We start from the raw sequence: 12,872 nt of genomic DNA, 5'->3' as shown, positions 1-12,872 counted from the left end.
TCCGCGCGCCCGCTGCGTCTGGCTCCTTCGTCCTGGACTCTCTGTGTGAGCGCTCAGGTTTTCTTCCTTTTTTGAATACCTTTTTATTCCTTTCTCTAGCCTTTTTGCTCTGGCTAGAAATTCCAGGAGTTCAGAGAGTGGGCATCCTTGTCTTATTCCTGATTTTATAAGAAGTAGTTTTAGTTTCTCAGTATTTAGTATAATGTTGGCTAAGAGTCACATAAACCTTTATTATTCGACTTTGTGTGTGTGTGTGTGTGTGCGCGCGCGCGCACGCACACACACACACACACACACACTGGCCCTGAACTGTGGTCCTTTCTACTTACACCACATCCCAATTTCAGCTTTTTGTTGTTGTTGGTGGTGGTCGTGGGTCTTGAACTCAGGGATTGGGCACTACCCTAAGGTTTAGTACTCTATCACCTTAAGTCCAGCTCTACTTTCTGTTTTTAGGTGGTTAATTGGAGAAAAGTGTTTCATAGATGAAGGGTGACATTGTCCAAAAAGAAGTTTATCTATGCTAGGTGCCAGTGGCTCACATCTGTAATCCTGGCTACTCAGGAGGCTGAGATCTGAGGATCATGGTTCAGAACTAACTTGGGCAGGAAGTCTGTGAAACTGTTATCTCCACTTAACCACCAGGAAACCGAAGTTTCACTTTGGCTCAAGTGGTAGAGCACTTGCCTTGAACTGAAGAGCCGAGGGACAGCACTCAGGCCCAAAGTTTAAGCCCCATGACTGACAAAAAAATAAATGTACTTATTACCTGACTTAGGTAACTGTAACCACTCTGTAGATCACCTTTATAATAACAATCAAAAATAAAAATTAAAAAAAAAAGTATCACAGATTTTCTGCCTCGGCTGGCTTTTGAATGGCAATCCTCAGATCTCAGCCTCCTGAGAATCTAACTGTGAATCACTAGTTCCTGGGCACTTTCAGCTTTTGATGGCTAATTGGAAATAAGAGTCTCATAGACTTTTCTGCCAGACCTGGCCTCAGACCAGGAATCTTGATCTCCGCCTCCTCAGCAGCTAGGATTACAGTATGAGTTATTAGCACCCAGTTATTCAGCCTTTTACATCTTTATATATTTGTATTTAGATAACTTGATTACATTCATGACCTCAAAATCAACCCAGAAACCCATTTAAAGTACTTTTTGCCCCCTTTCTGTGGACTTTATTTATTATGGAAATCATGAAGAAGAGATGGAACAGAGTATAGGCAGTGCTAAAGCATAGATCTCCTGTATGTTATATCTTCTGGTAGTTTTCCATAAATCTTAATCTGAATCAGTTAGTAACATCTATAACGTTTGTAACATAGCTTTTTAAAATAATTCTCAGAAATGTGAAAGTGCTATCTGTATTAGATAGTTTGCACTAATTCTTTTGTGTGTGGGGGGGGAGGGGGGACCAGTGAGCGAGGGAAGGGCAGGCTCTTGCTCTGCAGGCCAGACAGATTAAATGAATTTAGTGTGTACTGTAGTCTCTGTGTTCTTCCTTCCTTAACCTTCCAACTGCTAGGTTTACAGATATGTAGCACCATATATAGCTCATTTTTTTTTCTTTAAACATTTGTATACTTTGGATCCGCAGAGTGCTTGTTGGATGATAGATTGAATAGGAGTTTTTAATTTAAAAATGAATTCCAAAATTTGATCAGTTGTGTCTTTCTAATAGTAATTACCAACAAATTAGAAAATAAGGGCTGGGAAGATGGCTCAGTGGTAGAGCGCTTGCCTGGCATGCCTGAGGCCCTGGGTTCGATTCCTCAGCACCACATAAGCAAAAAGAAAAAAGGTGGAAGTGGCGTTGTGGCTCAAGTGGTAGAGTGCTAGCCTTGAGCTGAAGAGCTGAGGGACAGCGCCCAGGCCCAGAGTTCAGGCCCCATGAACGGACCCAAAAAAAAAAAAAAAAGAAAATAAGTTATTTCTATTTAGTAGCATTCATTGATGGGAAACTTGTACAATGAAACATTTGTTTTTAAAGGCAGTTGCCTTAAAATTTGTTATTTCTTTTATACAGATGACCATTATCTGTTATATTTTTTATTTTGTTTTAGGTGCAAATGTCAATTGTCAAGCCTTGGACAAAGCTACACCACTGTTCATTGCTGCCCAAGAGGGTCATTCAGAATGTGTGGAACTTTTGCTGTCCAGTGGGGCAGATCCAGATCTTTACTGTAATGAAGACAATTGGCAGTTACCGATTCATGCAGCTGCTCAAATGGGCCATTCAAAGTAAGTATTGAAGGCAGAATAAAAATGATCTCATAGTTAAAAGCTAATAAGGAATAAATCTAGGCCAGACCTTTCATCTCCAGGCAAAACTAGATCTACTCCAGGTAGCTAGATCTATTTCTTGTCTGTTCTCCATGCTATCCTTACCTCCTGTAGGTCTTAAATTTTCCTTTTCTGCCAGAGGGCTAGAGATAGAGTGGCTTCAGGAGAGTTCTTGGGGGTATTGAATCTGTCCTATGATTTCTTAAGTTAATGATATTCTCCCTTTCCTCACTAGTTTTATTGTATCTTCACATCTTTCTGACTGCACAACGTTTTTGAGTTTCTTATTCCTGTTTGGAATGGAGTCTTCTTTTTTCTATTCCTTTTGATGTTGGTCATGAGGCTTGAACCTCAGGGTCTGGGCGCTGTCACTGAGCTCTTTTTGCTGAGATAGCATTCTACCACTTTGAGCTACAGCTTCACTTCCAATTTTCTGGTGATTAATTGGAGATAAGAGTCTCATAGTCTTAACTGCCTGGTCTGCCTTTGAACCATAGTTCTTAGATCTCAGCCTCATGAGTAGCTAGGATTATAAGCTTGAGCCACCAACCCCAAGCAAATCTTTTTTTCTGTGTGTTAAGTATGGCTCCCCATCTTGAACCTTTTGACTGGACTTTTTCTAGTTTCAAGTCAAAGCTGCTATTTTTCTAGCTTTTGTTGCTCTTCTTGATTTGCCAAAAATCCTGGGAAATCATTTGTATTTTTTAGATTGATAATACATTTGCATTTGGCTTAACGTTACACACGACTCTGAACATAAATTGACACTGAAACACTGAACAGTTTTTAAAATAATATGTTTTCAATATTTAGGGCCATAGTTCTACAGTATATCTTATAGTTCTTGGTAGTGCTTAAGAAATAATGCTAAGTAGCCATTATTTCATGTGCTTACATAGTAGTCAACAGTTTACAATTTGGTTATTATGCCACAAGGTGGCATGGTATTTCACTGTGTCCTTTTTATAATCCTGTTTGTGCCTTGTGAGAATATAATTTTTCCAACTCATAAAAACAGTTTAGACACATTTATTAAATTTAAAGGTGCTAAACAGAGTCTTAATTTTAAACATTTTAGGTTTTAAAATTTGGTATTTTTTTTAAATTTTTTTTTTTTTTTTTTGTCAGTCAAGGTGCTTGAACTCTGGGCCTGGGCACTGTCCCTGAGCTCTTCAGCTCAAGGCTTGCGCTCTGCTCTGCCACTTGAGCCACAGTGCCACTTGCGGTTTTCTGATGATTAATTGGAGATAAGAGTTTTACGGATTTTCCTGTCTGGGCTGTCTTTGAACCGCAATCCTCAGATTTCAGCCTCCTGAGTAGCTAGGATTACAGGCATGAGCCATTGGTGCTGGCTATTTTTCTTAATTTTTGATTATTTAAACATACATCTTAGATATAATTATACTTGGAATTTTAAATTATTAACAAAACTGAGGAATTTGTCCTCACTTGTGTTGAGAATTCTATTTCCCATCTCTGATTTCCTCCATAGCTACTTTAAAGGTAACCCTTTTTGTACATCTGAGCTTTCCTTTACTGCCTGTCCTCTTAGTCTCATACAAGAGAAATAGAATGTCATAAAGATACACTGAGGTAGAAAGGAATTTCCTAGGTTACTTACTCATTTAATTTCCAAATTAAAAATTTTAAAAACTTTGAAATATTCAGGATTGAATTCAGGCTTGTGCTAAAAGGCAAGCACTGTACCACTTGAAATATACTCCAAGCTCTTTTATTTTTGAGGTAGGATATTGCTACTTTGCCAATGCTGGCCTCAAACTCCTGATTCATGTGCTTCCACCTTCTGAGTAGCTGGAACTATAGGCATGTACCACTTATGCCTGGCTATTTTCAGTTTTAAAAGTAAGTTGTCCTTTTAGTCTCTAGTTAACTACTGGAATAAGTTTATATAGTCTAAATGCTTCATACTTTCTTTAGAATTTTCTGTGTCTGCAAGTAGCTTGTTTATAAATCTGCTTCAGATTTTAATGAGCTTATATTCTTTTCAAAGGATATAATATTTTAGCAGAAATTCTATTTTTTCTGATGAAAGCGTTATTTCTTAACCATTTTATATTATTTACTATCTTTAAAAATTCTTACTAATTGGGGCTGGGAAGGTGGCTCAGTGGTAGAGCGCTTGCCTTGAGCTGAAGAGCTGAGGGACAGCGCCCAAGCCCAGAGCTCAGGCCCCACGAACGGACCCCCCCCAAAAAAATCTTAATAATTGGACAAACAAAACTAATTGGAAGCTAGGTGTTGTTAATGCTTGTAATCCTTAACTATTGAGTAGGATGAGAACTGAGGATCACATTCAAAGCTAGCCTGGACAAGAAAGTCTATGAGACTCCTATCTCCAATAAATTACTAAAAAAAAGTGGAGCTGTGGCTGACATAGTAAAGTGCTAGCCTTGAGCAGAAAAACTCAGTCAGTGCTCAGGCTCTGAGTTAAAGCCTCAGGACAGGCATGCATCCCCCTCCCCTCCCCCCCATCCCCGTCCTCCCAGTCCCAACCAAAAATCTTCCTTCACCCACAATATTTCATTGGCTTGATACCAGTTTATATTTGGAATAATAAATATTTAAGTAATTTAATAGATTTTGAAATATCAAATGTGAAAAATTTTGGGGCATAAGTGGTGATACTAAGGTAAATAGACAAAATTAGTAAAGAAATAAAAAAATGGAAATTATTTGCTTATAGGAATATTAGTTAATTCTTTTTCAGGTATATTTAAGGACCTTTGTATTTGTTAACAATAAGTATAATATTTTGTAGTAACCATGCAGCATGTAATAATATAATGGAGCTAGAAGATATAATAAGACAGAAAGATTTCATTAAGTCAATCTATGGATATATAGTAGAAATATTGCCTGAACCCATGTATATAATAGGGAAATATTAAATGCTCCTGCATTTGTGTATTTATAGAATCTTGGACTTGTTAATACCACTTACTAACCGGATCTGTGACACTGGGCCAGACAAAGTGAGCCCTGTTTACTCAGCTGTGTTTGGAGGACATGAACGGTGCTTAGAAATACTACTCCAGAATGGCTATAGCCCAGATGCCCAGATGTGCCTGGTCTTTGGATTTGGTTCTCCCATGTGCATGGCTTTCCAGAAGGAGTATGTATACTTGCTATGTTTTAATTCTTTTTTCTATATGGCAGTGTTTTACCAGGTATCTTTTTTCATGGTAAGACTTAATATCTCTGGTAGTGCTACACTGCTAATTCAGGAAACAGATAAGCAGAAAACACCTACTATGGTATATCCTTTTCAGTTATGCAGCAACAAGGAAGTGATAATGTCAGATAATCTGTCTGTCTTTGAGCCTGGGCTTTTAATGTAGCAATTTAAGGCAATTCTTTACATGTGTTTGAAATATGAATACTGGTTCTAACACGGGCTATCTTAGCATCTTGGTGGATGATAGGGACTTTCTGAAAACTCTTAGTGGTGAAATTCTACCCCCATACCCAGGTGATAGGTGTGCCTGAATTCCTAGAAGCAAGGGCTGGGACTTGGACAATAGGTTCCTGGACCTGGCAGACTTGTATGAACTCTGAACTTTGGAGCTCACTGTGATCCTGCCCCCTGACCATGATCCTATTTAGGCCCCACCACCACAGCTGTGATTGCACCAAGCCTGGTGTCTCCTGACTCGCCTCAGGTTACCCTCTTCAACTCTCTATTAGAATTGATCTAGTTTGTTGAGATAGTTTTTCTGCTCTTTCTTCACTACCCTCTTGGCCCAGTAGTTTCCAACTAAGTGCATTTGAGGCTGCAAGTTTTTTGGGGGACATGTGTCCGCTCACAGTTGTCTGCTTTCTACTAAAGACTTCTAATTCACCCTCCCCAAATATGGCTTCTCTGTATTTCGCAATTGAATTCCCATACAACAGTTAATGTACATTAAGGAATTCTCTGGTACCTTTGGTCTTCATCACAATTCAAGAATTAAAAATACCACTTTATCAAGTAAGGCAATAACTTTTTAAGGTTATTTGCCACTTGAATTTATATTTACAAAACTTATGAGCCTAAAAATAAAGCATTTATGGCTTTTCAGATATTATTGCAAATGTAATATATTGAACCTAATGTTCCAATGAAACAGTAGAAATGAAGAATCAATGCCGGGGTTTTTTTTGGGTGGAGGTACTGGGGAGTTTGTACTCCGGTTCTCAGTGTGGATAGACTGGCACAATACTGCTGAGTAATGCTCCCAGCCTTGTTTTTTTTCTGGTTACTTTTGAGATAAGATCTCACTTTCCACCCAGGCACACACCTGAGTCATGATCTGTCTATGCTTCCCATTGGGATTATAGGTGTGTGCTACTCTACCCAGCTTCTTTCCATAGAGATTGGAGTCTTGCAGACTTTTCTGCCTGGGGTTGGCCTGGCTCCATAATCCTTCTGATTGTCTGTAGCTAGGGATGGGAGGCACATGCCACTGTGCTTAGCTATGAACTGAGAAAGGACCTTATGAACTTTTCTGCCTATACTGATCTTAAACCTTGATCCTTTTGTTCTCAGCCTCTCAGGTAGCTAGGAATATTGGTATGAGCCACTGATGTTCAACTTCTTTTTTAATGTTTTGTTTAATAAATCGTCTGAGACTCCTCAGGTTTTTAAATAAATATTAATAAGGTTATTTTAAAGAAAAGCAATATTGAATAATACCCATGATATAATGGAAAAAGTTATATACATAGATGCTATTTTTATTGATGCAGGAGAGATTGTAGACATACACATGTCACTGATGTTCTGGAATTCATCATTATGGTTGTCTAGCTGCAATGCAAAACTTATTTACTGAGCTTTTCTTTTTTGCAACTCTATGTTGTCTAATGTTTACTATATAACATAGTGGTTCATTTTATTTGTTTCAAATTTAAGTTTCCAAACAATAGTTTAGTTTAGCTTGAAGATTTGGAGTTTTGATTAATCTGAGTATCTAGGGCCTACTCCATGCATAACTTTCATGTATATTAATAGTTTAACTCCTCAAGTTTTGCTTTTTAAGCCAGAGAAGCCCTAATTAGTTTAGATTCAGTAAGGACACATTGATGACATTAATTAGTTCAGTTCTCTTTCTTTATGCCATATGAGCAATCTTTATTAGGTCAGAACATAATGGTTTGGGAGAACTCTTTATGTGTTTGCATGTATACACATGTACACTTATGTGTATTTCTAATATGATCTTTTTTGGCCTTCATTTTTTTTCCTGAGAGGTGAAGTTTTTGTTCCTTCTGGTAGTAGCAACTAAGTTCTTCTCTCATCATCTTGTAGGAATAGTTTGAGTTAGACCATATAACTAACATGGTGCCTTTGGTGACCCTGCAACACCATAAAATTAATGGAACCTTGTCCGAATTGGGCAATAATGCATCATGCCATTTAACAGGATCAGAGATAACTAGAGCTGGGTGGAAGTGGTCTTAGATAGGATTCTGGATTTTGCAAAATTAATTGAAATTGTAGGGGGCTAGTCCCCTTTCCCATTGATTTCTACAAAAATCAGTCAGTAACATTAATTGGCCAGTTGATCCACTCAGTCAGTCAGTCAGTCAGTCTGTCTGTCTGTCTATCTATCTGTGTGTATAGTTGTACTATCTATTTATGTGTGTGTGTATATATAAATGTACATATATGTCTATAGATAGATAGATAGGTAGCATACTAAGTAGACCCTATTAAATACGTTGTGGAAGCTGAAACATGAACCTCATCCTTTAAGAATATGAAACGATATAGAAAAAGTATTTAGTTGCATTTGCTGCACTATCTTCTGCCACCTCTAGCAAAGAGATACTTTTAATATAACCAAACATGTAAATATCAACTGTTACCTTGTTATTGAATAGTGATATAAATAGTAATTTTTTTCACAGGTACCCAATATTTCCTTTTTGTTCCTGGTTATTTTGGAGATGGGTTCTAGTGGGCTTTTCTGCTTAGGCAGATCCTCCAGATCTTAGCCTCTTGAGTAGCTAGGATTACAGGTGTAACCTATTGGCCCCTGGCTCCTAGGTTACATTTTGGCACGTTTTTTTTTCTCTCTCTCTCCCTCTCTCTCTCTCTCTCTTTCTCTCTCTCGAATTGAACGCAGAGCCTTGAACATAGATAGGCAACTATTCTATCACTGGACTCTTTATCTACAGCTCCGAAGTTTTGTGCTTTTTTTTTTTTAAGTTTAAATTTTATTTTGTGTCAGTACTGGGGCTTGAACTCAGGGCCTTAATACAACCCCTCAGCTTTTTATTTTTTTGTCGGTTGTAGGGCCTGAACTTTGGGCCTGGGTGCTGTCCCTCAGCTCTTCAGCTCAAGGCTAGCACTCTGCTACTTGAGCCACAGCACTACTTCTGGCTTTTTCTGCTTATGTGGTGCTGAGGAATGGAACCCAGGGCCTCATGCATGCAAGGCATGCACACTACCCAACCCCTCAGCTTTTCATGCTCAAGGTTCTTGCTCTACCACTTGAGCCACAGTTCTATTTCTGGCTTTTTGCTGGTTAATTGGAGATAAGAGCCTCAACTACTTTCCTACTTTGGTTGGCTTTGAACCTTGATCCTCAGATCTCAGCCTCCTGAGTAGCTAGGATTATAGGTGTGAGCCATTGGTGCCTAGCAAAAGTTGTATTTTTAAGGAACTTCAGTGCTGTCAAATTCTTAGTATGCAGTAGTGGTGCTTCCAGTTTATGAGGTGTAATCTATTGTAACTTGTCTATAGTTACATTTGAAAACTGGTCAGAACACAAAAAAGAACTATCCAAGGACTCTGTCAAATAGACCAAGATAGGCATGTTATAGAAGGGAGTGGTAACTTGGTGAAGTGGTGCTGAGACAAATTTCCGAACTTCATTTTCTTTTGCTGTGTTGCTGTGAAGGTAGCCCCTAGTCAGGATCTGAATACCAGCCACAGCAGCTAAAATCCCAATAGAAGCTCAAAAAATCAACAGGATAAGCAGAAGTAAAGCATGCTCAAAAACAAATTGTTATAAACCAAAAATAGAGAAGCTGTGTACAGTGTACACAATGGTCCTTGTCACAAAAATGAGCTAACAATTTTTTTTTTTTGGTCCGGTTGTGGAGCCTGAACTCTGGGCCTGGGCACTGTCCCTCAGCTCTTCAGCTCAAGGCTAGCGCTCTACCACTTGAGCCACTTCCGACTTTTTTTTCTTTTTGTTTATGTGGTGCTGAGGAATCAAACCCAGGGCCTCATACATGCAAGGCAAGCGCTCTTCTACCACTGAGCCACCTTCCCAGCCCTAACAAAATTTTTTTTTAATCTTGGAAATTTTACTCTTTGAAATGCCCTACAAGGTATTACTGAAATTGTTAGTGGCTTTTAGAAAGGTGTACAAACTTATTTTCTTCCTGGTGGACATGTACTAATTGGACTAAATGTATTCTTACCTAATAAAGTTAGGTATTTAGGAATACAAGTCATTGGAAAATACTATTTGTAATGTACAGGAGGAAAAAGGTTTAAGCATCAAAATAACTGTTCTGTGTAGGAAAAAAAATCCAAAATCAAAGTACCTTTAATATGAAGACATATTCTTGTAGTCTTTCTAATAGATCTTTATTTGTTTGTTTGGAATCCATGGCAGCATGGTAAATTTTGGAACATCTTTACCATCCAGAATTGCTCATATTGTAGAAAATTTAATGGAAGGGCAGGCAACCTTTTCCAGAGGATTGAATCTAAAAGATGTTAACATAATCACATGCCTACCTTTAATGTGGGTAGATAAAGGAACTGACTTGTACATAATACACCACACATTTTTTTTTGTCAGTCGTGACAGGCTTGAACTCAGCCTGAGTGCTATTCCTGAGCTTTTTCCACTCAAGGCCAGCACTACCACTTTGAGCCATAGTGCTACTTCCTGTTTCCTGGTGATTAATTAGAGATCAGAGTCTCATGAACTTTTCTGCCAGGGCTGGCTTTGAACTGAGATCTTCAGATTTCAACCTTGTGAGTAACTATGATTCCAGGCAGGAGCCATTGTCAGCTGTCCTGTTGTACATTTGACACATAGAAAGATGAGCATTTTAGTTCTCTTGTCCCTACTATCCTCTATTTATCTAGGAAATAGCATCTATTAAAATACTGGGGTTTGAATTCATTATCTCACACTTGGTAGGAAGGTGCTCTACACTTGAGCTATACTTCCAGCAAAACTTCGGTCTTATACTATGCTAATACTAGCTAATGTGTGGCTATTATTAATATACTAGCATGCCAGTCACTGTATATATGAAGTAGAAATTATTTTGGGACTCTATAAAAGCTTTATTGATCAAACAAGAAAAGTTTGGTTTTTTTCCAATGAATTTGGTTTTTGTATGTGAAGAGAGTAATACAGCCTTTTATAACTGACCACAGAAGGAAATCATAGCTTAGCTTACCTGATTTTGGCTGCTTTTCTAAATTATATAATCATCATTATTATGTTAGTTTCATAGAAGCCACTTTGTTTATTCTAGACATCATAAGTGGGAGCATGGGAAAAAACAGAATGCCTTCATTTTGATTTTAACCAATGGCTGAAAGCCATTCAATAAAACTTACTTTGGCCTTTTGGTAATTCAACTAAGTTGGCTATTTATCTTACTGGCAAATTAAACATAATTGCTAATTTCCGTTTGTATACAATAAATCTGTTCTCGCATTGAATTTTTTTACTTTGCTTTTCTTATCTGGACAATATTTTCCATGAGGCCTCTGATCTATACCTCCTTAATAGCTGGGATTACAGGTTTGAGCCTCCATATTTAGCTGCCCTAATTAATTGTGAGCCAGGAGTGCATGGCCCATGCTAGTCATCCTAGCTATCCAGGAGGCTGAGATCTAGAGGATCATAGTTCAAAGTCAGTCAGGGTAGAGAAATCTGAGATTTTTGTCTCTAGTTAACTAGCAAAATACCAGAAGCATAGCTCAAGTAACAGAGCATTAGCTGTGAGCAAGCAATAGCTTTAGTCACCCCTCCTCACTCGCTGTCCTTATCATAGTTTGAACTCAGTGCCTTAAAACTTAGAGAGGGATGTTTTATATTTTGGCCTTAAATTTTTCATAGCTTGTGTCACATTTAGGCAATCTGTTGTAGTTTCATAAGAAAGCCTGTTGATTTATAATTTTATATTTATAATTTATAAACAGCAGTTGCTAGGGTATCTACCTAAAGCATTAATTGTAACAACATGCTTTTAGAAAGAATCAATGATGCTTAGTTGAATTCCATAGTGAAATTGTATCTTCTGGCAAAAGTCTTTAAAGCTGAGCATCTATGGTAGGATGTTGATAGTTTCAAATGCTTAAGAGGAGAGGGTTCAGCCAGTCTTCTGAATTGGACATGTAAGAACACATGTCAGGAATTGTATATAAAATTTGTAATGAGGCAGTATCTTGAGCTTTTCACACAGTTGCTCTTGAGTGCTTATTGGAACATGTTCAACAGTCCATGTGTAGTTTGTCTCTTCAGTAAGTGAATCAGCAAGTGTTTAACTATAGTCAAAATAATGAGAGCTTAGTGAAATGATGTCAAAGTGGTTGAGACAAATTGGTGATAATTGTTTAGAACCATTGGTCAGAGGATATCCTTTAGGACTTCCTATAGTACAAAACTGCTGGCAACAGATTCTGTGTGTCTCAAAGCAGCCAGAGGAAAACTGCATACAGAGAAGGTTGTTGAGAACAAGTATGTACATGATAGCAGACTTTTCATCAGGAATAAATAGCAAGTAGGAGATGAGCAACAAACATCCATTTTTGCAAAGAAGTTTAGGAATTACAGACTTTGTGAATTATTATACAAATGATTAACAATGTAGAATATACTGTTTGATCTATTAAGGAAGGAAGCGCAGATTGAGGTAAAAATAAAATAGCTTTCCACATGGGCTAGAAGACATTGTACTTACACATGTAGTGTCCCAGCTGCTTATAGTCTTGATTTCAAGTTTGTATATAAATCCTCAGAAGTAGTTTGTCTCACATGACTATGGTTCAGATAGATGTCCTATGCCTATTTTACCTAAAATGTTTTACCTCTTATTTATTTAGATTGTACTTATTTTACTGTGGTTCTTTAGGATAATGTTAGTGCCCGTTTTTAAAGGGAGATTAATATATTCTTGCATATTTTCTTGCTCAGCTGTCTGCACAGTGAACACATGTTTAATGAACTTTGTTGCAGCTTAAACATGTTTATATCATTAACATTTTTAAAAATGTGGCTGTACAACCATTATAATTGCAGTCTTTGATTACTTTGTATACCTGTTCTTCTGTTGTTGAGCATTTAAGCCATGTATTTGTAAAGTTTGTTATTGATAATATTGTGGCTGACATACTTATACAAATGGGTTACAATTTCTTTTGAATTTTATCTCCTGTTTAATTCTCAAGCATTATATTACTAAAAGGAAGCCTGAACACTTGCCAAAGTATATTTGTTATATAAGTACATTTACCTAAATAAATATATTTATAACTTTTTTTTTTTTGGGTCTGGTCGTGGTGCCTGAACTCTGGGCCTGAGTGCTGTCCCTCAGCTCT

At 37.6% G+C, this 12,872-nt stretch overlaps 1 protein-coding gene across 1 annotated transcript in view; it reads left to right on the top strand.

The window, feature by feature from the left end:
- Window positions 1–12,872, top strand: part of LOC105986891 (ankyrin repeat and SOCS box protein 3) — a 125,894-nt gene that overhangs the window by 66,992 nt on the left and 46,030 nt on the right. The window contains exons 6-7 of the mRNA XM_013018018.1: window positions 2,071–2,248; window positions 5,226–5,423. Of these exons, the coding sequence (XP_012873472.1) occupies window positions 2,071–2,248; window positions 5,226–5,423 (376 nt within the window). The remainder of the gene's footprint in view (window positions 1–2,070; window positions 2,249–5,225; window positions 5,424–12,872) is intronic.

Source organism: Dipodomys ordii, unplaced genomic scaffold (assembly GCF_000151885.1).
Source record: "Dipodomys ordii isolate 6190 unplaced genomic scaffold, Dord_2.0 Scaffold37, whole genome shotgun sequence".
NCBI lineage: Eukaryota > Metazoa > Chordata > Mammalia > Rodentia > Heteromyidae > Dipodomys > Dipodomys ordii.
Note: the sequence above shows the minus strand (reverse complement) of the source record. Positions and strands in the feature narration are given on the sequence as shown.